Raw genomic sequence first — 25,208 nt, 5'->3', positions numbered from 1 at the left:
CCCTTCCTGCGTGAAGGTCAGCGAGGAAACAGAAGACTACAGCCGTGGGAGCAGGTGCTCTGTCCCTTGCAGCCATCCCCACAAGAGCTCATCGCGGGCAGAAGAGGGTTATCACCGTGGTTAGTGACAAAGGTGTCCAAACATCCAGGTATCCCCACGCTGCCAGCCCTGCGGCCCCTGCAGCCACCTGAATCCCCACCAGGTCCCGGCCAGGGAGCAGCGGCCCCTGGGCCACCTCCTATGGGCCTGGATGCCCGTCAGGGCTGGCCTCTGTGGGGATTTGGCTCGCCAGCCCAGCTCCTTCTGAGCTCAGCTCCCGGGCTTGTCCGCTGCCCCTGGGGCTGCCCCTTGCCCGGGAGAGGGGCTCGGCAGAGCAGGGGCTGTGCGTTTGGAGGGCGGGGAGTGGCGGGGGATTTGCCGGCTGCGGGGGTCCCTGGGAAAACGGCCGGAACTCCTCAGCCCGGCTTGCCTTTGGCTCTCCGCAAGAGATTTTCTGGGAAAAGAAGCGACTAGGAAATACGTGGATGTAGCGAGATAGCAGCGGGAGGCAGGCGGGAGGCGGCGGGCAGCGGTCGCACTGCCCCGCCGGGTGACACCGCGCTCGCTGGCCGGATCGGGCCCGGCGCACCTGCCCGGTGTCCCGCAAAAATCCCGCTGAGGCATTTCCACGAGGCCGGGAGAGCGCCACCGACGCCGGGGTTTGCGGTGGGCACCGCCGGCCGGCGCACCCCCAAGCAGAAACTCTAAAAGAAAGAGCCCGCGTCCGTCCCAGCGCCGTTCTGCGGGTCGAAGGACGCTGTTCCCTTGGATCCTCTTTTAGAGTGGCATCGGAGGCTGGATAAAAGCTCACAAATTCCTCCGCGGTCCTTTTCAGTCCCAGGGAATTTCGGTAGCTTGGATCATGCCGAAGCGATTTCGAGATTGCATATGTGCTGTGGTGTCCCTTAAAATTCTCGCGAATAAAATTAGCGCGTAGGTTTTCTTTCCCCCCACTAATGACAGTCATTCGGACAATTTATATCTTACAGCGAGAGCTGCAGCACTGACAGGAAAAAAAAAAAAAAAAAAAGGGGGAAAAAAACCCAGGAATAGGAAAAAAAAAAAAAACAACCTACCACGTTTGAAGCAGGAATTGACATCCAAATTTTTACAGACTCCCATATTTTTAATGTTATGAGAATCTCCCTTTTAGGAGACGCTGGGTTTTGTCGAATTAATAAGATAAATGTTGAAAGCATATTATATGCAGCCTTTAATCCTAATGCAAGGAAAATCGTAATTATGTGGAGGATAAGTGAATTTGAAAGCCAAACATCAGCCCACTCTCTGCAAACCCCGCTCCGTTCGCCCCTGGAAAACGCTTTGTCTCTCCATTTTTTTTTTTTTTTTTTTAGTTTAAGGGGTTTCGAATTCTATTTTTAATTATCCTTTTTTTTTTTCTTTAATCTATTTTGTATTTGAAATGACGACGATCAGGGAGGGACCGGTAAACACTTTTCCACGCGATAAACCCCTTATTTCGGCACGGAGCATCTGCGCGTCTCCGCTCCCTGAAGCTGCGCGCGTGTCGGTGAATGCGAGAGCCCCGCGTGTGCCGGGGGAGAGCCCGTGGCCGCCCCCCGCCCCGGAATGGCTGGGAATGACCGGGGGGCTCCGGCCGGGGATGCCCCTGCCCCGCTCCTGCGGGGACGCGGCTCCGGCGGCGAGCGCGGGGCTGCCCGGTGCCGCTTCTCCGCACGCCGGGCCTTCGCCAGCGCAAGAGGGCCAGGTACGGGCATCCCCACTCGGCTCCGTCCCGCCGAGGAGGTTTTTTCCTGCGTGTCCGATTGCCCCTACCTGGCAGGTGCGGGCACAGGGCGGGAAGCAGCCGCCGGGATCCCGGCGCCGGGCGGAGCGGCCGTCGGGCACCCCCGCTCCCCGCCCCGCACCCCCGGCGGGCCGAAGCGGAGCCGCGGCCCCAAACGCGCTCCCTGCCCCGGCAGAGGGTCGGTGGGGCAACGCGCCCCGCGTTTCCCACCCCCTTCCCCGCTGGTGCCCGGTGGCGGCGGGTCCAGGTGAGGGGAGGGCGGGCGGCGAGCGGGCAGCCCCGAAGGGGTTAACGGGAGGGACGTGGGCTGTCACGCGTCATTGGGCAGATTATGTGCAGCAAACAAAAAGTGTGTGTCTGCGTGCCAGCCCCTCACTGCACCGGGTCCGTCTGCACCGCGCGCCTCCCGCTCCGCCGCCCGCACGGCCCGGCCCGGCATGGAGCGGCGCTGAGCCCGAGGCAGCCAGCCCGAAGCCGCCTTTGTGCCACTGTCGGGGCGAGGATTATCCCCACCGTCCCTGGTGAGTAGCGGCGGAGGGGCCCCGCCGCCCTCCGCCGCCCCGGAGCGGGAACAATGCCGTGGATAGCCGTGCTGCCGGCGGGCCTGCCCGGGCTGCGGGGACCGGCGGGGGAGCCTCCGGGAGCGGCCCCGGCGCCGCCCGGCCCGGACAAAGGGCGGCCGGGGGGAGGCAGCGCCGCGGGGCCGGGGGCGGCCCGGGGAGCCGGGGGGATGCGGCGCCGTGGGGAGCCGTACGGGGCTCGCCGTCGCCGGGAAGAAAGTTCGGTGGGGGCCGCTCGCTGCCGGTGGTTTCGTTTGGCGAAATCATTCCTTCGGGGAAGGGATGCGTCGGGCAGCGGCGGAACGGGGAGGGCGCCGGGGAGGCGGCCGGAGCGTTTTCCCCCGGCCTCCGCTCCCGGGGAGGGGCTGGGACCCCCGCCGCTCCGGGGGGGTGCGGGTGAAGTTCCCGGCGGTGCGGGTCGTACCCCGAAATCCGGGGGGGGGAGCGGCGGCTCGGCGGAGCCGTGCCCAGTGCGAGCGGCGGCAGCCGTCAGCCGGCGCACCGGGAGGAGCACCGGTCTTTTCCCGAGCCAGCCCCAAATGACGGATTTCGATGGCAGATGGGGCGGGGGGAGGCAGCCGTGCGCTAATCTGGTCGGGAAGGGCGAGGGCACCGCAGCCGGGCTCGATGCTTCCTCGCCGGCCTCGGCGCCGCCGGCCCCGCACCCTGCCCGCCGCCCGCATCCCTCCCCTCGTAACGCGCGGCAGCCGGGGCTCACCCTGCTCCATAAATAAGCGTGTCGAGGTAAAAATAATTACCTCTGCTTGCTGCTTTTAATTAAAGTCTCGGAGGGAAAGTGCTGGATTATGATAATGAGCAGCCATACGTTCCCCTTGTCGCGCGGAGCGGGAGGTGAGCTGACACGCAATCGGCGACAATGACAAGCCACTGGAACCCACCCGCTCCCCCGGCATAGCCCGCAGCCCGGCCTGGCTCCGGGGATTGCAGGAGGGAGACCCGGCGCCTGTTCGGGACAGGATTTGGCCGGTGGGATTCCCGGGTCCCTGCCCAGAACCAGCTCCGCCGCGATATCAAAAAAATAAAAAAATAAAAAAATCAGCGCGGCAGAGTCCCCGCACCTCGCCTCTGTTCGCAGCTCCTAGCCTGCTTTAATTTTTTTCAAACCGGAGAAACTGCTCGCTTGGGTTTTGTTTTGGTTTTTTGTTTTTTTTTTTCTTTCTATCTTTCTATCTCTGTCTTTTTTTTTTTTTTTTTAATATATAATTTTGGAGGTTTTTTTGTAATGTTTTATTTCATAATTCAAGTAGATTTTTTTTTTGTTTTCCGGGGCATCCCGGTGTACCGCTGAGCGGGACCCGCTGCGGTAACGGCCCCTCTCTGCCCCTCTCTCCGCCCGCAGGGATGGAGGACGCCGGCGTCCAGCGGGGAATATGGGACGGGGATGCCAAGACGGTCCAGCAGTGCTTGACTGACATTTTTACCAGCGTTTACACCACCTGCGACATCCCGGAAAATGCCATTTTCGGCCCCTGCGTCCTGAGCCACACGTCCCTGTATGACAGCATCGCCTTTATCGCCCTCAAGTCCACCGACAAGCGCACCGTCCCCTACATATTCCGGGTAAGAGCCACTCGCCCCCCGGGCCCAGACGCTCGCCAAGTCGGCCGGTGTCCCCACGCGTCCCCGCCGCGGAGCGCAGGTCGGCCCGGGGAGCCCCCGCCGCCGGGAGGCTGCCCCGAGGGCAGAGCCGCGCCGCCCCTACTGTCGCCTGGCCCCGCGCTGCCGGTCGGTCGGTCGGTCTGTCTGTCTTTCGGCCCGGTGGACTGATTAACGCGGGGTTTCAGGTGGACACGTCGGCGGCCAACGGCTCGTCGGAGGGGCTGATGTGGCTGCGGCTGGTGCAGTCGGCGAGGGAGCGGGAGGAGCAGAACCTGGAGGCCTACATCAAGAGCGGGCAGCTCTTTTATCGCTCCCTACGCCGCATCGCCAAGGACGAGGAGCTGCTGGTGTGGTACGGGAAGGAGCTCACCGAGCTGCTGCTGCTCGGCCCGGCCCGGGCCCCCGCCCGCACCAACGGTGGGTGCCCCGGTGGGAGAAAGGAGGGGGATCCCGGCCGCCGGGGAGGAATCGGGAGGCGGCGGTCGGCTTGGGGATCCCCGGCTCCCGATCCCCAAACTCTCGGCGGATATCCCGTCGGTGGCCCCGGCTGACGGTCCTGTCTCTCTCTCTCTCTGTCTCTCTGTCTGTCGTGCCCGCCGGACGCAGGCTCGCCGCCCTTCGCCTGCCCTGAGTGCAGCCAGCGCTTCCAGTTCGAGCTGCCCTTCGCCGCCCACCTCCGGTTCCGCTGCCCGAAGCGGCTGCACGGCCCCGACATCGGCCCCGCCGCCGAGGCCGCCGCAGCCGCCGCCAAGGACGGCGCCGGCAAGGAGCAGGAGCCCGGCAAGTTCGGGAAGCCCGGCGGGCCGCCGCACCACCCCTTCCCCGGGCCCGACGGCGGCCCCGCCGCCAGCACCAAGCCCTCCACGGACTTCCACAACCTGGCTCGGGAGCTGGAGAACTCCCGCGGCGGGCGCGCCGGGTCCCCGGGTCGGCCGGCGCTCCCCGAGGGTGGCCCTGAGGCGGCGGCCGGGAAGGCGAAGCGGCGCTTCCCCGAGGAGGAAGAGCGCGGGCCCGGCGCGGCGCGGGGCCGCTTCCCGGCGGAGCGGCCGGGGCTGCCGGCGGCGCCCAAGGAGGAGCCGGGCTGCGCCCCGCAGCAGCAGTACCGCGCCGCCGGCTCCTACTGCGGGCTCGAGGAGGGCGGACGCCTCTTCGCACCGCCCAGCCCGGAGACCGGCGAGGCCAAGCGCAGCGCCTTCGTGGAGGTGAAGAAGGCGGCCCGCGGCCCCGAGCCCGACGGCGGCCCCGAAGAGGGCCCGGAGCGCGGCTCCCCGGGCGCGGGCGGCGCGGAGCCGGGGCTGTGCCCCCGCGGCGGCGCGGGGGGCCCGCTGGCCGCCCGCCTGGACGGCGGCAGCCCGGCGCGGGGGAGCGCCTTCAGCACGGTGCCGCAGCTCGGGGCCGGCCCCGGGGGGCCCGGCGGCGGCGGGGCCGACGAGAGAAAAAGCGCCTTCTCGCAGCCCGCCCGCTCCTTCCCGCACGTCCCGCCGCTGGTGCTGGGTCCCAAGCTGGGCGGGCTGGGCGAGCCCTGCCCCGACGGCGCCGCCGCCCCCGCCCGCCTGTACGCCGCCGAGGCGCTGGCCGCCAAGCTGCCGGGCGGCGGGGAGGCGGCGGGCGGCGGCGGCGGCGGCGGCGGGGGGCTGCCCAAGCAAAGCCCCTTCCTCTACACCACGGCCTTCTGGCCCAAGAGCTCGGCGGCGGCGGCGGTGGCGGCGGCGGCGGCGGGGCCGCTGCAGCTGCAGCTGCCGTCGGCGCTGACGCTGCTGCCGCCGTCGTTCACCTCGCTGTGCCTGCCGGCTCAGAACTGGTGCGCCAAGTGCAACGCGTCCTTCCGCATGACCTCGGACCTGGTCTACCACATGCGCTCCCACCACAAGAAGGAATACGCGCTGGAGCCGCTCGTCAAGCGCCGCCGGGAGGAGAAGCTCAAGTGTCCCATCTGCAACGAGTCCTTCCGCGAGCGCCACCACCTCTCCCGCCACATGACCTCCCACAACTAGCGGGGACACCCCCCCGGCCCCGGGAACCCGCCCGGGACCCCCGCGCAGGGGACACCCACGGGGGACACCCACGCCGCCCGCCTCTCCCACCCTTCCCCTTCGATGCACGCGTTTCCACAGTCCGGGGAGGGGCGGGGAGGGCAGCGGGTGAGGAGGAGGAGGTGAAGAAGCAGAAGAAGAAAAAGAAAAATGAAGGTAAAGGTGAAAAAAAAAAAAAAAGAGCGAGAGAGAGAGAGAAAAGAGAAGCACCGGGAAAAAGAAAAAAAAAATCGAATTACTTTAAAAAATACATTTTTTAAAATGTCATATATTGCAACATATTGATGCATTTGTCATACGTTTCTACTTAAATTATTAAGCACTTATGGTTTAGATGTAATAATAATTCTATGTCAGGGTAAATTTTTATTTTGGATATGAAGCTAAGGGCGAGGGGAGCGCGGCGGGGCCGGCGGGTGGCGGGCCGGGGTCCTGCATGCACCGGGCGCTGCCCCCGTCCGGCCCCGCCGCCCGCGCCCCTTCCCCCCGAGTGTCACTGGTGCCCGTGGAATGGAGTCTCGGTAGTTCCGTGTTACCTTCCCTTTCCCGTTTGGGTTTGGTTTGGTTGTTTTTTTTTTTTTTTCCTCGCCCCTCTGGGAAAGAAAAAAAAAAAAAAAAAAAAAGATTTATTAAACTTTATAGTTTATCCGGGTATGTTGGATGCTTTGACAATAAATGACTTTATTTTCTTCAAAGCACCTGGACGTTAATCGCTGCGGGGGAGTGGGCGGTGACGAAGGGGTGGCAACGGGGCCCCCGCCCGCCCCGGGCCGCAGGGAAGGGCAGAAAAGCCCGACCGCGCCGCCTGTTCTCTGCGCTCCTTCGGCCCCTCCGACATCTGTCCGTCCTTCCTCTGGTCGTCTTTGTTTTTTGTCCGGCATTTTATTCAGCCTTTATCTCTCCCTTTCCTTTCCTTTCCTTTCCTTTCCTTTCCTTTCCTTTCCTTTCCTTTCCTTTCCTTTCCTTTCCTTTCCTTTCCTTTCCTTTCCTTTCCTTTCCTTTCCTTTCCTTTCCTTTCCTTTCCTTTCCTTTCCTTTCCTTTCCTTTCCTTTCCTTTCCTTTCCTTTCCCTTTCCTTTCCTTTCCCTTTCCTTTCCTTTCCCTTTCCTTTCCTTTCCCTTTCCTTTCCTTTCCTTTCCTCTCGTCTTTTGGGTTGTCTTTAATGTCTTTCATTTTGCCTTTCTTTTTCTTTCTGTCTTTCTGTGTTTTGGTATTTTCCCACCTCACCTCTTCCAGGAGCTCTTGTCTCGGCTGTGGGTGGTCCCCGGTGGTCTTTGCAGGGTGGGCACACCCACGGGGGTTGTCCGGAGCCTGTCTGGGGTGACAGAACCCGGGGAAGCCCCCAGCCCGCAGTGTCTCGGGGTAGGAAATGCTTGAAGGGGCCAGGGATGGGTGCCCTCTGTCCTGGTGTATCACCGGGGTGGTGACATCGCAGCCCGGGACACCCGGGAGGACCAAGGCGAGGGGGACACTCCCGGGCACGGCTGCACAGCACCAACCTGCAGTGGGTGCGTTCAGTGCCAGCCCCGCGTGCTCGGGGGGACACGGGAGGGCACCGGGGCACGCAGCAGCCCGGGGATGTGCAGGAAACCCATTTCCACACGCAGGCTGCCCTCACCCTGGCACCGAGGCTGTGCCAGGTCACTGGCAGGGAAGAGATCCCAAAGCCGGAGCTGTGCGAGGCCGGAGCCCACGGGAGAACCCCACAGTGTAAATGGGGTCCAGGTGCCACCGGCGGCGGCTGCCGCGGGGTTTGGGGTTTGCACGGAGTACCGGGACCTGCTGCGAAGCCTTTGCGGGTCCTGGGGAAGTGCCTGAGGCTTCACGTAGGACAGACCAGGGAAGTCCCCGCCGCGGACAGCCCAGCTCCTCGCTGATGTTCCAGCTTCTCGCTCTCTCAGCGCGCTGACCCCGGCACGGTCCCAATAACCCCCAAGCCACGCCGGGAGCCGAAGCGGCCGCCCTGCTTTCATTCCCTGCCTCTGGAATTCACCTGCTGCCGTTAATTGCGGGGCCGAGACACCGATTCTGCCGCGGGTTTTCCTCACAAGCGGTGCCACCCCTGCCCGTCCCTTTTCCGAGGGTTCCCCGGGATGTTGCGGCGGGGCTCCGGGGGACGCGGGCGGGTGCGGGGTGCCGGGGGCGGCACAGGCGGGTGGGCACCGCCATCTAGCGGGGCCGCCGCGGGGCCAGCGCCTGTGCCGGGGCCCGGCGGGCTCCTTCCCCGGCTTTGATGCTCCGGACTCCTCCACCGAGGCGGCTTCGCTTCTCCGGCAGCCCCGGGCCGGCTTCGGGGCTGGCTCCCTCCGGCAGCCCGGGGGGTTCCCAGCGGCGGTGTGCATTACGCTCTCCCCGGCTCCCTGCGCCCGTCCTGGTGCTGCTGGAGGGATGGAGCTTCCCCTGCGCGAAGGTGCACTCGGGGAGCCAGCACACACCCGCAGGTTTCAGAATCTCCTCCATCTATCCCAAATATTTGATGGCCTTTGGTAGCCGTGTGGTGGTGCGCTGTGCCCCTGCCCTGCCCTGGCAGCATCCTGCAGCGCCGTGCTTTCCGTGGGTTCCTTGTGACTCTCTCAGAAGGCACTGTGCTAAGCTCCAGGACTTCTCCCACCGGGACTGAGTCAGCCCCCTAAAAACACTGTTAGGGCACGTGTGGGATGTAGCAGGTGCCTGCATTGTTACTGCCACACAAAGCTCACACTGTTTCTGTCTAAAAGTACAAAAAATCTACCGACTAGGAAATTTAATCTAAGACTTTGTTTTGGTGACATCGGATATCGAACTCCAAAGTGATAAATCAAATTCCAAGTAACGCTTCCTGCAGAAGCAGAACATGCTATAATAAGGGCAGGCAGTGCTCCTGATCCAGTGGAGGTGGGTGCTGTGTGGAGAGGATTCACAGAAGTTCCCCTTGGGCCATTTGGGATCAGGGCTTGGCCACAGCAGGTCCCTCATTCCCCAGAGCCATGCTGGCTCTCCTCAGGTCAGCATGGGTACCATTGCCACATACTGCTCCTTTGTCAATATTTCTGCTGCTTGGAAAACAGGAAGAGAATTTTTTTCCCCCTTTTTTTCCCCCCCTTTAAATGCCTTTCCCTGTCCGTGGTTGATGCTGTGTCTCTGCAGAGCACAGAAGCTGGCTGGGCTGTGGCACCAGCTGGCTTTCCTCCATGCAAGGTCCCCACCCGACAGCACAGCCCATAAAGTTCCGAGCTGGGGCATCACCTGGGCATTCCTCTGGGACAGAGCTGCCCCTGTAAGGCTGTGCCAGAGCCCACAGATGCATCTGCCTTTGAAACCCACCCACAAGGAGCCTCTTCGATGTGCTGCAGAACAGCAAGTAAGAGCTGGGAACAAGAACAAGCAACCTTCAGATTTGGGGAGCCCCTTCCCTGTGCCCTGCAGCACTTAGACTGCTCCATCTTCCCTGTAGCTGGGCCACGCTGCAAATCATAGCAATGATAATAATTCCACCAAATCCTGGTAATAATGATGTTTCTGGGGGGCAGAAGGCAGCTTTGCACCCACAGCAGCCATGGGCAGCAGACCCACAGGCTGTGCACCTTTGGGCTGGAGCTGGGGGTAGCTGCCTGCCTCGGGGCCTGATCCCATCCTGCAAAAGCTCCTGCAGGAGCTGTGCCTGTGGCTCCACATGGCAGCAGGGTTGGGAATGGATTAGCACCGGGCACCTGAACTGCTCGTCAGCGTGGGCACGGGCTGTACAGAATTCCACGTGGGTTCTTTCCCTTAGGTCTGGACAGAGGTGTACAAGCGAGGCTTTTGCAACCTCTGAGCATCCTCACAGTGAGCCTGTCCTAAAATCTGTGTGTTTTGTGCTGCTACCAGGATATCGTTGCAATACCCAGCCCGTGAAAATGTGTCGTTCAGCTGTGGGTGTCTAGGAAAGGCTGGAGTAGATCCCTGGTTTTGAAAGTCACATGAGCTGTACGGTGTTCCCTCTCTACTTTCCCTGCTGATTTGGAGTGGGGAAAGACCTGGCCCAGTACAGAATGTGTTGATAGTGTGTTTAGAACAAAGACAAAAACCAAAGCACAGGGAGGATGTTTCTGTGAGATACACTGCTGTCCTGCAGAATGCTGGAATGCCTGGCATGCTTGGAGCTTTATTTAAAGAGATACAGCTTTTCACTTGTTAGAATTTGTTTTCTTTCTTTAACCTGGCTTGTGAGGTGGCTTCTGAGCGAACTCGGTGACATTCGTGCCATGGGGCATGTTAACCACTTGCACCTGTGCTTCCCCCAGCACCTGAGGGTAATAATCATCTTAATTAAATACGGGGAGGGCAATCATCCTAATTAAATTCACCTGTTTTAATGCACATTCCCCTGGTAACCCATTCCTGAAGCAACTGCAGATCTCCCTGTTTCAGGAGGCAGGACACTTCCAGAGGGACGTGCAGGGTGGCCTGGGGACCAGTCATCTCTCCTTGACTGCGGTGAGTCTCCTCCAGGCACATCCTCATTGCAAAGGGTTTGTTTCCAGGTTCTGGGGGCTGGTCTCATGTCTCCTCATGCTTTGCCTCGTGTATTTTTAAGTGGCAATTGAGTAGCACCAGGCTGACACTTGGGGGGGGGGAGGGCTCCTGTGGTGCAACTTGTAGCCCCGGTGCTCTGCAGCAGATCAAACAGGCTCGGAAGAGTCCTTCTCCTCTTCACTTGGGGAATTTTACACTAGAAACACAGCTTATCCCCTCCATTTGCTGAGTTTTCCCTGTAACCGAGCCCTGAATAATTTAAATAACATAACATCAGCATTAGGCTTCCAAAGGTGCTGGTGTGTGTGTGAGGGTTGCTACTTCCAAAGGCAATTACACACAATTGCTCTGGGAAGTTCGCTATTACACCTACTTATTTATTTAGATTTAAACCTCGAGTTTGGGTTGGGGTTTTTTTTTTTAGTTGTGCTACAGGAGTGCCTGGAGTATTTGAAATGGGTGTGTTAAGCAGGGGAACAAATGGAAAGCAGCCAGAACCATGCAGGTCATGCCCCCAGCGCTGCTTGTGAGCTCTTGGCGTGTCACGGTGGGCATGAAAACACTCCGTGTGCCACGGGGACTCGTGTGAATCATTTCTCCATGCTGACAGTGCTCGGGTATTGCCCTGAGGGGGACAGGGGAATCCACAGACAAGGGGGATGCTGTCCTGCCACTGCCATCCTGCAGCTGTCCCGTTCCACAACACAGAAAAGAGGTGTACAGGCAATGAGCAAACCACCAAGGGCTCTGCTGCCTCACTGGGCTGCCCAGAAAGGGTCAGGAATGTTCACTGCACTGGGATTCCTTCCAAAAGTGTGTCCTGGGGACCAGCCTGGCCAAGCCCACTGTTGGAGAGGATAGATAAATATAATTATTCATAAATAATACAGCCAGGATGAGAACGGTCCTCCCTGCTACCTGGACAATGCCCTTGACTACGGATGGGTCCAGGGGTCAAGTGGTATGTTCCATCTCACCCCCCAAAATGTACGGTTCACCCTACATCTGTATCCCTCCCCTAAAACATCAAGTGCCTGTAACTCCATTGGCCCGAGCCTTGTTCCAGCCCGCCTTGAAGCCCCCTGATAAGGGGATCCGAGGGGCCACATGCTCTTTTGGAACTTCCCCTCCTCTTGGAACTCCCCCTCTCCTAGAGCATCCTCTTGTCTCTCCCCTCCCCATCCCCTCAAGCCTCGCCAAGTGCTGCGTCTGGCAGCTCGAGGCAGGACCTTTCTCCATCCCTAATAAACCTTATTCCCCAAGAGCAGCCTGCAGAGATCTCTTGCCTCAATGCATCTACACCGTCCTGGAGCAGGCAGCGCTTCCCTACAGCCCACCTGGCTGGTGTTGCCTTCTTGGTGGCCACCCCCCTTGGAAGTTTGAGTTGTCTGGGAATTCTTCACAGGAGGGGAATAACAGCAGCATGGGTGAGCAGAGGATGCCTGGTAGCCAGGGTGGTACCAGAATTGCTGTTGGAAACTGTGAGGGTGGACAACAGCTGGCAAGGCTGGACTTGATGGTGAACCTCTGGGCACAGAAGTTTTCTAAGGGTGTGTATCTCTGGCCTGGGCATGCAGGTGCCTCCTTTCTGCTCCTGGGCTGCTGCTGTGCCCTGTCACCCCCAGGATGGTGACTGTGAATATTTTTGCATTCATCTTTAACTCCCAGTAGCAGAAGAGGTTTCTGGTCTGCTGCCCCAGATGGAGAACAGGGATTTTGCTGCTGTGATCCCGTACCAGCTGCAGCCTTTACACCAAGATGCCCAAGATCCTCCTCCAGCAAGTTGGCCGTGCCTCCCTCAGCTGTACTGGTACAGGAAGTCTCAGGCAAACACCACTCGAGAGGTTAGGAAGCCCTGCAGGTCTTCATCCTCCTCGTGGGTTCGGAATCATCACGTGTGTGTAATTCAAGAGGAGGTGGGTAAGTGGAAGTCATGGCTTTTGCCAGGCTAACCACCACAGCTGGGAGAAGTAAACAAGGTCTGAGTGCCCTGACCTTCCTCCAGGTATGTGCATCTATATATAGGGCTGTCTATGTGTACATGTCTATATATAACGCGTGTGCATATAGCTCGGGGGATATGGATATGTGCTGAGAAATGGTCTGAAATGGCAGCAATGCTGTGAGATCATCTGCTCACACCAGCCCGTGCCAGGTGTCAGCCAGGCTGGATACAGCTCCTCAAGTGCGTGTCCCTCTCTGTGCCCCCGACCTTCAGCTTCCTCGGAAGGCGAAGGTCACCCTCCGGCGTGCCACCGGCTCTGCCTCCTTCCTGCCGAACCTGATCCCTGGGAGCGTGGCCTGGGTGAGCCCGCCAGCCAGGAGCACCCCTGGGATGGCCGAGGGGCAGCTCCTGGCTGGGTTTTAGGGGACAACCCCGGCTGGCAGGAGCGCTGAGGGCACAGAGGGGCAGGGTTGGGGCTGCGGGCTGGCCAGGGCGTGTTCGAGCCGTGCTGGCTTTGGTGGAGGTGAGGTTTCCCCAGCGGCTTTGAGGGCCCGGAGCGGCCCCAGGAGCTGAGGAAAGCATAATCCATGTGGAGTCATGCCGGGGGGATGGATGGCCTGTGGCGGCTGTGCTCTAGGCTCGTTGTCTTTGTGTTTTGGCCGCTGGTGCTGGGGGGCACCTGGCACGTGTGTGGGTCACCCTGATGGTGGCGGGAGGCTGGGGGCCGTGTGCCCCCTGCCCGGGAAGCGAGGAGGATGTTGGGGACCGAGAAAGGGCCACCACCGCTTCCCTGCAGGCTGCGAGATGCCACTGGGGGGCCTTGATGGGGACCCCCCCGTTATCCCCCAGGGCCGAGTGTGGCCCCGTGACTGAGGGCGAGCAGCTCTGCGGTTCGGGGGCTGCCCCGAGCCCCCTGCCCGAGGCTGGGCTGGGCGTGCAGCTGCCGTGTCACCCCCCGAACCCCAGGCGGGGGGCTGCAACCCGAGCCTGTCCCCAGGGTCCTGCAGCCCCGTGGCCTCGTCCCGGCGAGGAGGACAAGTTAATTTTCAGATAGATGCACCCCGAGCCCCGCATCTGCCGCGGGCACGGTGGGGGGAGGGGGGGTGGGGGGCATGGGGCCGGGCACAGGTGCGGGGCCGCCGCCCGGTTATAAATAGCGGGGAGGGGCGGCCCGGCTCCCCCCGTGCTCGGTTCCCCCCCTCCAGGGCTCGGAGCGGAGCGGGATGCGGCGCCCTCCCTCCCTCCTCCCGCCCGCCGGCAGCATGAGCCCGTCCTTCCTCCTCCTCCTCCTCCTCCTCGCCCTGCCCGCCCGCGCCCGGCGAGAGCAGGTGCCCGGCGGGGCGCAGCGGGGCCGCAACGCCCCCGCGTCTTCCTCCTCCTCCTCCTCTTCCTCCTCCCCGGCGGCGGCGGCGGGGCCGAGCCGCTTCCCGCGGAGCCGCCCGGATCGGCGGCGGGGCCGGCTGTACTGCCGGGTGGGCATCGGCTTCCACCTCCAGCTGCACCCCGACGGCCGCGTGGACGGCGCCCACGACGCGAGTCCGCTCAGTGAGTGGGGAACGGGAGGTCCGGGGGGCTGCCGCGCCCGGGCCGGCCGAGCGGGGCTGAGCATCCCTGTCCTTGTGCTCTTCCCACCGCCGCGGGGGCTGGCAGAGCCCCTCGCTCCCGGCGGGCCCGGGCAGGGGCGTTTGGGGTGTCGGGGGAGCCTGTCTGCCTCCGGGATGTGCCACCCGGGGGCTCGCCCAGCCCGAGGAAGCGAGCCCGTGGGGATGGTGTGAGAGCGTGAGGTCTGCACTCCCACCACAGCCCCTTGACAGGCACCTGGGGGAGGAGATGCTGCCCCTTTTTGGTCCTTTCCCTGTGGGACTTTTCCATCCCTCTCTCTGCTTTCTCATTCTCCCAGTGCAGTGATAGGATATATTCAGTTTAAAAATAGGACTGAGGCTGACGTTCCCCCGAGAGAAAGCTGTGCTAACTCATGGCTTATCCTCTGGTCGGAGTTGCCATGATATCCTGCTAGAGGGAATGAAATGGCAGGTGGGGATGAAAAATCCCTTCAGGAGCCCAAGGGCTCGGCCCGAGGTGGCCCTGGCAGGCTCAGCTGTTGGGAGCGCTCACGCAGCAGCCCCCACATCTGCCTGGGACCAAAGGATTTGGGGCCCAGACCGTGCTGAGAGCAGCCCCTGGGCAGGAATGCCGGAGCCCGGGAGCTCCGCTTGGGGTTTCGTGGGCACAGCAGGAACGTGGCCTGGAGGGGTTTAGAGGATGGATAGGAAAAGGGGCCCCCCACACCAAGGCTGTTTTAGGAGACACGGGCTTGGAAGGGCTGGCAGAAGTTTGGTGCTACAGCTGTCCTACAGAGACCTGAATTATGTGCATTTCCTTCCTCCTTAACCTGAGATATCCCCCCCGGAAAGGCCACAGCGACACCAGCTCCGCACGTCGGAGCAGAGCCAGCCCTGGCTGGGGACATGCGCTGGTGACGGGGCTGTGGCACTGAGGAGGCCCTCAGGAGGAAGAAGATGCCTTTTGGCAGGGGAACCTGAGCTTTGGCCTCTGGGAAATAGGGCTTGACCCTGGGCAACCCCAATAAACAGGAGCGTGTCTGCCACAGCGGCAGGGCCACCCCGCAAAGGGCAGGAGGTTTTTGGGGTGCCCTTGAGGACAGCCAGGGTTTGACAAGGTACCTGCCTCACTCCTGTGGGGCTGCTGAGCCTCATGGCTTGTGGCCTGTGGCAGCTCCTAACCCCCCAGAGTGCCCCCAGGCCCTTGGTGCTGGCGCTCGGGTGCCTCAGGGGGATGTGCTTCCTCCTTAAAATAAACGTGGGAAGTGGTGATCCGATACCCAGCCGCGGGGGATTTAACGTGGCTTCGCCTTGGCTCCCGGCACGTTAATCCCACGGCCCTGTGGGGGCGAGATGCTCTGCGGGCTCTTCCCTCTGGGGCCAGGGCCACGGAGCCCCCGGGGCCGCAGCTGGCAGCAGGGCCGGCTCCCCGGGGTGCGAGGGGTGCACCGGGGGTGTGGTGCTGCCCCCCGGCTGGCAGGGCTTGGGGGATGTGGGGATGTGCCCGAGTGAGCCCGCACCACCTGGGCAGCTGAGGTGCTGCTGCTGAGGGATGCTCGGAGGTTCTTCTGTCAGATGAGATGCAGGTCCTGCGTGCCCCATCAGGGGCCGGAGCCCAGGTCACACTCAGAAAAGTCACATTATTTCCGTGGCTGGGCTGCTCAGTGCCCCAAGCCCTGCTGAGAGGACGGGGTGTGAGGGAGCATCAGTGGTGCCTCCGGTCCCAGCTGGCTTGTGGGACACTGACTTCCCGAGTTCTGCGTCTGTGCGATGAGCACGGGCAACTCCGATCCCAGCCGGCTGGTGTAGATGGTTTCCCCAGGGGTCAACTTGTTCTACCACGGCCCAGTCAGGAATTGTGCCCCAAAATGGAACTTTAAAAAAAAAAAAAATCCACACAAGTCCCAGCCACCAGGCTGTATCCATCCCAGAGTGGATGGAGGCTGCCGTGTGAGGCAGAGGGATGGAGGAGGAGCTGGGTGGAGCCAGGCAGCTGAGGAGCAGGGACGTGGGAGAGGAAATGCAAACCTGTCAGACTAAGTTGTATTTATTTTTTCTCTGTCACACCGATGTGAAAAGAACTGTGATTTATTCTGGGATTTCTGTCATCCTAGGTATTTTGGAAATATTTGCTGTGTCTCAGGGGATTGTAGGAATACGAGGAGTTTTCAGCAACAAATTTTTAGCGATGTCAAAAAAAGGAAAACTCCATGCAAGTGTAAGTAAACCCCCCACCCTTACCAGTACGTCTTGTGTATGAAAGGCTTTGTGGCACCCCTGCGTGTGGGCACAGCCGCAGTGCCACGCAGACAGAGAGAGGGGACAGGTGGGGCTGCAGCCCCCCGAGCCCACCTTGCTGCCGAGGGCTTGTGAGCTTGAGGAGCTCGCCTTTTTGGTGTGCAGCCGGGTGTTTGCATCAGCAGAGCCAGCTCTCCGAGCACGGCCGGGTTATTTTTAGCCGCTTCTGCCGCAGATCGCGCAGAAGGGTTTAGCCAAATGTCTCCCGGCGAGCAGCACGCGTGGCGCCGGCAGCGCCGGGGCTCGGGCTGCCTTTGCCCTTGCAGACGGAGAAGCTCGGGCAGGTGAGGTCCAGGCTGCCGCGGGTGTGTCGCAGCTAGGGGGGAAAAATCCCGGTAACTTTGCTCTGCAGGATGAGGTTTCCCTCAGGTCTCGATATCCTTTTTCCAGCTTTTCTGTGTCGAATGAATCCATAAGCTGATTTCGCTGCTTGTTTCAACCTTGGGATGTTGCTTCCCTGTTTCTGCTTGTCAGCTCGGAGACCATTGAAACAAAACACAGTGAGCTCCTGTGCTTACACCGAAGTCGGTGCCTTTGGAAGGTGTGTGTACGTGTGCCACCCCACCAAGGGCATTTGTAAGGCAGCAGCTCGTCCCTGAGGATGGCTCCCAGTGAGCTCCCGGCTCGGGCTGATGGCTGGGGAAAGGGAAAAGGGTGTTGCCCACCCCGCAGTTCCGAGACAACCCTCCGGGTCCCAGGGCGGATGGCACGGATGTGCTTGCACTGCCCGAGCCTGCAGATCGCTTCCAGGGGGATTTATGAAATCACCTCTCTCTCCCTTTAAGTCTTTTTGGTGTGTTGCTCCTGCAGCCTACTGATGCTTAAAGGGTGAGCACGTGATTGCTTCTTTTAAGAAATCAAGTAGGAGCATGAATGGGTTCTAGGGGAAAAGGGGATTGGTTCCATGGAGGAAAAAACACGAGGCGAGAGCAAAGTGGCAGAGCAGGAGAGGAAAAGGATGGGAGAGGAGAGGGAAGCAGGCAGAGCGTGGACCCTCCAGAGCCTTCCCCTCTGGCGTACAATGGGCCTCTTATCTGAGCTGAAGCCTTGATTTATGCCCTGGCACAGGCAGAAATTAAATCAAGCCTCGTTGGCGCACGGTTAATTGTTGACACACACAAAGGGCAGGGCCAGAGAGAGACCTCAGTCAGGAGGGTCAGGGCAGGGGTGAGGACACACGATGCCCCGCTCGGGTGAGAGCTGCAAATTTGTAGAAACTTGACCCAAATATCTAAAGATTGCTGGACTAAACAATGCCAATAATGCAAACCCAGCATCTGTTGTTCTTTCCTGCACTGGCAGGATCGAGGTTATTTCATGGCCTAATGAGTTCCGAGCAGTACAAAGCACGTCCTGTGCCCGTCACTCAGGGCAGCGCTTTGATATGGGAGTCAGGCCGGGGGCTTCGCTGAACCGCAGACAAAACTCATTCCTGCAGGAATTTGGGCTCCTTCAAAACTCGCTCTCAGGCTCGGCTCCATCCCAGCTCGGTGTTTTACAGACGCTCTCCTCCTCCTTCTCCTTCTTCCCTTTTTTTTTTTTTTTTTTTTGATGCCAGCTTAATTAAATTACCGAGTGGTTCATTTTTAGAGGCACCAGCTTCAGAAAATGACAGTTATCCCGGCAATTATCAGTTGCGTGCACAGATGGCTTTTTCCTCGTTGGTAAATCCTCGCTCTCCTGTTTGTCCATTTTTAGCACGGAGCGGGTGGGAGGGGTGTTGTGCCTGTCCAGCACAGACCCCGGGGGGACAGATTTGCCCAGGTAATTCTCCTTTCCCAGGAGCTGCCACAAAACCGTGTTCCTCACCAGGGCAAATCTCTGCTCAACTGGATTTTGATATTCAATTGACTTCAGGACTGCTCTGGAGCTCTGCAGGGCAAGTCTGATGCCAGCCACGTGCTGTGGCTGCCACCCCTGCCCTATGCAGGGGGGGAAAATGGCTTTTCCAGGCTGGAGTGGTGCAGTGATGAGCTGAGAGGCTGGGATGTGGGGATCGTGACAGGGTCATGGTGAGGTAGCTGTTGATGTACTTCCCAGGGCAGGGCCTTCCCAGGCACATAGTATGTCCTGCCTGAGCATTTTGGGCTTCAGGGAGCACCAAGGGTCAGCAAAGCCCTGCTGGAGAAGGTGAAGGCCTGTGCATGCAGGAAGGAGCCAAGAGGGTGTATGAAAGACAGGGAGGGCAGCAATGAGTCACAGAGGTGACGTCCCTCAGAATCAGCAAGCTCAAGAAGACCTAAATCCAAGTGCTATGAGGCAAAACATGCATGACAGGTTGTGGGCTCTGTCACTTGTGCTATAAGACTCAACTTTTTGAGTTAAATTTGGGGTTTTGAGCGCTTTTCTTCTGGTTACAAAGCCCTGCTGGGGGTTGGGTCTTGTTCTGGGTGGCTGGTATTGGAGCTGGAGAGCTCAGCATCTCCTCCATGGAGGTGTTGCTGGGATATGGAGTTGGGGAAGCTTTTAGGGCACCAGGTACCATGCCCACCATTAGGTTCAAGTATGGCAGAGCATTTTGGAGGGGCTGCCAGAAGCTACAGATGTCATCCTAGGTATTTTGGATGGGGATTCCGGGGCTGTGGGCACACAGGTGGAGTGCTAGGCTCTGCTCTTTGGTTTTGGAATGCTTTTTGAAGAGAAGGGAAGGGCACTACTGGGGCAACCCAAGCCTTTTTCTTCCCAGGAAAGCCCAAACCCGGGTGGCGAGCGTCTACTGAAGCACCTGCACTGAGGATGTTCCAACCCTCGGTGTCGGTGCCCTGTGTTTCCAGCCCCATCAGCAAGCCCTGGGGGTGGGGGACAGCTGCCACCCGACCCTTGCGAGCGAGCGGTGTCCCCTCTGTCCCCGCAGGCCCGCTTCACGGTGGACTGCCATTTCCGTGAGCGCTTCCAGGAGAACAGCTACAACACCTACGCCTCGGCCGTGCACCGCAGCCCTCGCTCGGGCCGCCAGTGGTACGTGGCCCTCAACAAGCGGGGCAAAGCCAAGCGCGGCTGCAGCCCCCGCGCCCGGCCCCAGCACGTCTCCACGCACTTCCTGCCCCGCTTCTGGCAGCCGCAGCCCCCCGAGCTCGCCTTCACCGTCGCCCTGCCCGAGAAGAAGCCGCCACCCAAGCCCAAGGCGGCCCCGTCCCCGCCTCGGAAGAACGCCGGCCCCGTCAAGTACCGCCTCAAGTTCCGCTTCGGGTAGCGGCGCGGCGGGGATGCGGCAGCGGGGAGCTCCCGGGGCTGACCCCGCGGGACACGCGTGTTTCCCTCCACGGACGGACACGGGGAGCTCCCGGGGCTGACCCCGCGGGACACGCGTGTTTCCCTCCACGGACGGACACGGGGAGCTCCCGGGGCTGACCCCGCGGGACACGCGTGTTTCCCTCCGCGGATGGACACGGGGAGCTCCCGGGGCTGACCACACGGGACACGCGTGTTTCCCTCCACGGACGGACACGGGGGAGCTCCCGGGGCTGACCCCGCGGGACACGCGTGTTTCCCTCCACGGACGGACACGGGGAGCTCCCGGGGCTGACCACACGGGACACGCGTGTTTCCCTCCACAGACGGACACGGGGAGCTCCCGGGGCTGACCCCGCGGGACACGCGTGTTTCCCTCCACGGACGGACACGGGGGAGCTCCCGGGGCTGACCCCGCGGGACACGCGTGTTTCCCTCCGCGGATGGACACGGGGGAGCTCCCGGGGCTGACCACACGGGACACGCGTGTTTCCCTCCACGGACGGACACGGGGAGCTCCCGGGGCTGACCACACGGGACACGCGTGTTTCCCTCCGCGGATGGACACGGGGGAGCTCCCGGGGCTGACCCCGCGGGACACGCGTGTTTCCCTCCGCGGACGGACACGGGGGAGCTCCCGGGGCTGACCCCGCGGGACACGCGTGTTTCCCTCCACGGACGGACACGGGGAGCTCCCGGGTGGCCGTGCCGGCTCGAGGGTTTCTCGTCCCCGCTCAGGCCGGGCGGTGTCCCCGGAGGGATGCGCCGGGGTGAGCGGCTCGGGCTTGCCAAAGAGAATTCCCGCAGCGAGCTGTAAGCGCTGGATGGACCTCGGGTTACGTTCTGTTGTTGGAAGAAATAGAAAGGTACCTCTACAGCGAACATATTTTCTCACCTAATTTTCACTAGTGACTCTTTTGACAATCATTTTCACGCGAGAGAGATGTTCAGAGCCAAGCGGTTTTGTTTGTTTTTCTTGCATCTCCTTCTTGCTGCACTTTTTCCTCCGACCATACCTCAGGCACCATATATCCAGGTCTGTCCCTTTCCCTTCTCTCGGAAGCCAGTTCTTCCCTTCCACAAATTAAACCCAGAGACCGAGCCCTGCAAACTCTGTCGCCTTATCTGCGGTGCAAGGTGGTCTTCCAACCCTTTGCTGGCAATAATAGATGTGTGCACATATTTTGTCAGAGTCGCAGGCTGGCCGAGGGTGGCTGCTTGCAGCCTGCTCCTGGCGGTCTCTGCTGTTCTTCCCTGGACAGCTGGAGGAGCGAGTCTCTTCCTCTCCATCCAAGTACGGATTCGATGCCTGCTCTAAAATACCTCTGCCCCTGTGCCGGGGCATTCCCTCTCCCTGGAGGAGTCCTCCCGCAGGTATCCCCACAGGATAGGGATGCCTGTGGCCCCCGGGTGCCCACCAGTTTCGTCCAACAGTTTTTGCTGCTGATTTCTTTTATCACTCTCAATACATTTGCAGAGGCAGGGAGCAAGGTTTTTGTTGTGGTTGTTTTTTTTTTTTGTTTTTGTTTTTTTTTTTTTACAGTGTGCAGGGCGATGTGGCAATAATTGCTGTTACAGCTGCTTGTCCCTTGGGGAGTGTTTCTCCCACCCAGGTTGCCTGATGGCCCTGATGTGGAATTTTTTCTCCGTTGTGGTGTGATCTGTGGAGTAGCTGTGCACATGGAGTTTGTAGTGGGTGTTTAGCAGTGTTGCTGTATGTACAGGCACTGGTAGCATTGAACCTCACCGGTGAAGCCTTAATAGGAGCCCAGGTGGGCTCAGGTTGGCAGAGCCCCTCAGGACCTGAGCCCTGCCAGCGTCTGCCAGCAATAATTTGCTTCCTCTCCACATCGGATTGTGGTACCAATGGCTGTTTCCATTGGGATCGTGGTTCTTTGCCTTTGTCATCCTTCTGGGCAGCCCCTGGCTGGACATGTGTGCTCCATGTACGAGCATGGATGGGGACGCTGGAATAAACCAGTCGTTTTTCATTTTATAACCTGATTGTCTCATCTCTTGCCTTGTCTGTGCCTTCTTCTCTTCTCCTGAAGGAAAAGAAAAAAAAAACCAAACTGGCTGCTCCGTGTGTTTCTGTGGGGCTGGGTGTCGGTGATGGGGTGGAGCAGAGCTGAAGGGATGTGTGTGCTCCCTTTGCTGTGCCCCCCCCCAAATTGTGCTCCGGGGTGTCCCTCCTGGTGGCTTCGCAGGGGCAGGTGAACAGGGGTGTCTGCTCCCCATCACTTACAGCCAGACCGTCTGATTGTGCACAGCCAGAATCCACCTGATCTGTGCTCAGTTCATCTCAGCTAATGGAACCAGAGCCTTTGCAGGTGCTGCTCCAGCCCGGGCAGGTAAGGGAGGAGAGAATGTGCTCGTCTTGCTGCCACTGCATCCCCTCAGAGGACAAAAGGTATTGGTTTCATCTTTTTTTTTACAGAAAACTCTTATGGGAAAAAAAAAAAAAAAAAAAAAACCAAAAAAAACCACAAAAGCTGATGTTTTGCTGTTGTGGTAATAATTACAACATGTTATTGAAACAAAGAGGTCAGTGCCAGGGAGAGAGCAGCCCCAGCAGGGAGAGCAGGGTTGGGGAATCCAGCAGACAATCCCCGTTCCTGTCGGACACTCTTCCTTAGGGGAATTCACTGGGCTTGCTCAGCAGCAGAAGATTACAGACCTGAGAACATGGTAAATATTTCTGTTAAATTTGAAAATCCAATTAGTGGTTTTTTTGTTTTTTTGTTTGTTTTTTTTTTGGGGGGGTGTGTGTTTTTTTCTGTTTCTCTCTTTTCCTTTTCAACCACCTCAGAGGTACTGCTGTGGTGCTGGGGAGAACAAGCCAGAAACCAAAGAAGATAAAGAAGATTCCCAAGTTCCTTTCCAGACGATTGCCGCCTTCAGAGCAGGTGCAAATCCACGTGGAGCTGAGAAGGGGGATGTGAGGAGTGCAGCAAGCTGGCACTGTCTCCCAACTCTCTGGTTTTGGAGACCTTCACTGACCTTCTGAGAGGAAAAAAAACCTTCCCATCACTTTTTTACCCTGCAGTCACGCCTACTAGGGATGTAGGTCTTGTTCCAGATCTCCCAGAAGGATTTGTGTGTGTCCTGCACTCCCCAATCCATGGCTTGGAAGGAGCATCCTTCAGCAGGAGCGAGAGGAAGAGGAATTCCTACGGAGCTGGCGAGTTCGGGCAGGTGAGAAAAGAGTGATGAACAAATGGAAGAGCTGAAGGGTCCCTTAGGTGCCTCAGGGGTCTCGGGGAGGGGTGGGTGGGGCTGTGAGCAGGGCAGGGTGTGCGCAGCCCCCCAAAGCCCACCTCCGAGAGGAACCCCGAAGATCCCCCGTCCATCGTTGGGGGGCCGGGCCGAGGCCCCCTCGTACCGCAGCTCAGCCGGGACGGCTCCGGGGCTGCCGGGCTGGCTCGGGGCTCACCTCCCGGCCGGGGCCGGGCTCAGTGCCCGTTCCGTGCGGGGGCTCCTCGGCATCTCCCGCTTCCCCGGGCACAGACCGGCCCGGCGGCTCCGCCTGTCCCCGGGAGGGAAAGAGCGAGGAGGCGCAGGGCTGGAGACCCCGAGCAGGGCTGGAGCCTGTCGGCAGCGGGCGGCCGGGGAGCACCGAGGGGCACCGGGGTGGGCAGGGCGGTGCTGGGCTGGCACAAGAACGCTGCCGGAGCAGGAGCAGGAGCAGCCCCGGGCACGGCGCTGGCTTTTGGGGAGTTTGCTGCCGATGGTCAAACAGCTGGGCACGAACACCCGTCCGGAGGTGTGAGTGAGCTGCCGGTGGGGCTGGCTCGGTGGGCAAAGGCAGCCTTTTGCTGCTCCCGGCCCAGAAATGCGAAGGTGATCCTGTGCAGCTCTTACGGAGTACGATTTGGGTGTTGAATTGTTCCCACCTGCTCGAACAAGCTGCATCACAGCGACAGTCGAAGCGTCTCAAACGCTGGAACGTGCATCTCCGAAGTGCCAGTGCAAACTCTAGGGGAGATGTTCTGTGCCACACCCAGGGGCAGGGCCGCTCGCTTGTGGGTGTGAGTCTCAGATTCAGTCAAAGAAAGAAACGGAGAGCTTCTAGCCAGGCAGAGGCCTGGGAAAGAGCTGGGAAAGAATGTAAATAATTCTCTATCTCTCTTGTTATTCACATTGTTTATAGCTAAGTTCTATCACTGTGCGTCAAGCACTCTGCACCAATGCTTTGGGTTGTTTTCACTTCAGAACCAATGGATTTGATCCTTACGAAGCTCTGTATAAAAGAGCGGGGTATTTTGAATAAATGGGGATTTTACTCTCAACATCCTTCTGAGTCAGAGCCTCTTCATTCCCGTCCTGCCTCGACAGCGACAGGGGGTGTGCTGCGCCCCGGAGAGCCGCCGGTGCCCGGCCGGGAGCTGCTCCGGGCGCGCCTTGCGGCACGGGCACTCCCCAAGGTAAGGGCGCTACCTGCATCCTCCTTCCGCAGCTGTGGCCCCAAAATGTGTGTTTTCCAAAGCTTCAGGCCCCGGGGGATGAAGGGGATGAAGGCCAAGCATCTGTTTCACCGTGGGTGCTGTCACAAGGTCCCTCGAGCCGGGGGGTTTTGTGTTGTCTTCATGCGCCGTGTTTAACTCGCCTTGAAAAGCCTTTGGACTTGTATTGATGCACCCCCCAAAAGTCTCTGGCAAGGGCAGCTCAGGCAGAGCTTATGCGATTTTGAGCTTTGGGATATTTTTTTTTTTTTTGGGCTCTGCCTTCTCACACTTGTCGCAGCGTGCGCTTGCTGTGAAAATTGAGTCCGCCTCGGGAATTCTGGGCTTTGCAGTCATATATTAGCGTATCCTGCGTCTGGTTCTCTCTGATTTTTTTTGTTCTTGCCCTTTCTCTGCTCTGTTTCCCTGGTGTATATGTCTTCAAACACTTATTTGTGTGCTTTCCTGGCCTCTTGAGAAAAATAAATTAACAACTACTGTAAATAGTAGTTTGGAGGGGACCTTGCTACAAGGAGCTAAAAAACATTTTTATAGCACTTAGGTTGTCAGCATAGCTGGTGAATGGTACAACCACTGAATAGCTTCGTTGTCCTGTGTAATTTCCCCCTTTTTCTGGTGTTAAGATGATTATGGCATAATTTAATAGCATGTGTCAAACGTCTTTGGTAGTATTTGTGGGCCAGGAACTCATGTGATGCATAGTTCAGCTATTGCCATACCTCATGTGCTATTCTGTTTCAAGCTCCTAATTCAGGCAAAAATTCATCTTTTTTTTTTTTTTTTTAATGCCTTTAAATGAAAAAAAAAATTGTATTTATGATGCAGGGTTGACTCTTCACAGATTCATAGAATCTCAGAATGGTTTTGCTTGAAAAGGACCTTAAAGTTTGTCTCATTTCACACCCCTGCCGTGAGTAGGGACAACCTTCAGTAGACCAGGTTGCTCCAAGTGCTGTCTAATCTTGCCTTTAACATATCCAAGGAAAAGAATGGGAGTCTTTTAGCTCACTGCTGGGACACAGGGCTATGGGCTGTTCATCCAGGAAGGGGTTGCTTGGGTCCAAACAGAGAGGAGTTAGCTGGTAAGTGATACCTTGTGTCCTCTTTGGTATAAACAAACTTGTGTTTAGTGACTTTGGAGATACCTGCGAGTGAACAGCTTTCATCACAAAGAGACTCCCAGAGCTAGATCTCAT

General features: G+C 59.3%; 2 protein-coding genes and 1 long non-coding RNA gene across 4 annotated transcripts; all 3 read left to right on the top strand.

Moving 5' to 3' along the window:
- Positions 1–2,099: 2,099 nt before the first annotated feature.
- PRDM8 (PR/SET domain 8) lies at positions 2,100–6,715 on the top strand. Of its 2 annotated transcripts, none has more exons than XM_021529577.3 (4): positions 2,100–2,328; positions 3,728–3,948; positions 4,173–4,404; positions 4,594–6,715. In XM_021529577.3, exons 1-4 carry the CDS (start codon positions 2,139–2,141, stop codon positions 5,979–5,981), a joined length of 2,031 nt encoding a protein of 676 aa, XP_021385252.3. In that variant the 5' UTR covers positions 2,100–2,138; the 3' UTR covers positions 5,982–6,715. The 2 variants fall into 2 exon arrangements, with proteins under 2 accessions (XP_021385252.3, XP_077639213.2); XM_077783087.2 differs by lacking the exon at positions 2,100–2,328 and adding an exon at positions 2,748–3,111.
- A 488-nt stretch (positions 6,716–7,203) lies between these two features.
- Positions 7,204–21,548, top strand: FGF5 (fibroblast growth factor 5). Its single transcript, XM_085578438.1, has 4 exons — positions 7,204–10,474; positions 12,182–14,003; positions 16,135–16,238; positions 19,173–21,548. The coding sequence occupies exons 2-4, from the start codon at positions 13,682–13,684 to the stop codon at positions 19,509–19,511; spliced, it is 765 nt and encodes a 254-aa protein (XP_085434564.1). The 5' UTR covers positions 7,204–10,474; positions 12,182–13,681; the 3' UTR covers positions 19,512–21,548.
- A 763-nt stretch (positions 21,549–22,311) lies between these two features.
- LOC146767722 (uncharacterized) lies at positions 22,312–23,842 on the top strand. Its single transcript, XR_014954970.1, has 2 exons — positions 22,312–22,744; positions 23,380–23,842. It is a non-coding gene; the product is annotated as an uncharacterized LOC146767722 (long non-coding RNA).
- The last annotated feature ends 1,366 nt before the right edge of the window (positions 23,843–25,208 follow it).

This window comes from Lonchura striata, chromosome 4, assembly GCF_050655825.1.
Source record: "Lonchura striata isolate lonStrDom1 chromosome 4, ASM5065582v1, whole genome shotgun sequence".
Lineage (NCBI taxonomy): Eukaryota > Metazoa > Chordata > Aves > Passeriformes > Estrildidae > Lonchura > Lonchura striata.
The sequence above is the reverse complement of the archived record's forward strand: the minus strand, read 5'-3'. Positions and strand labels throughout refer to the sequence as shown.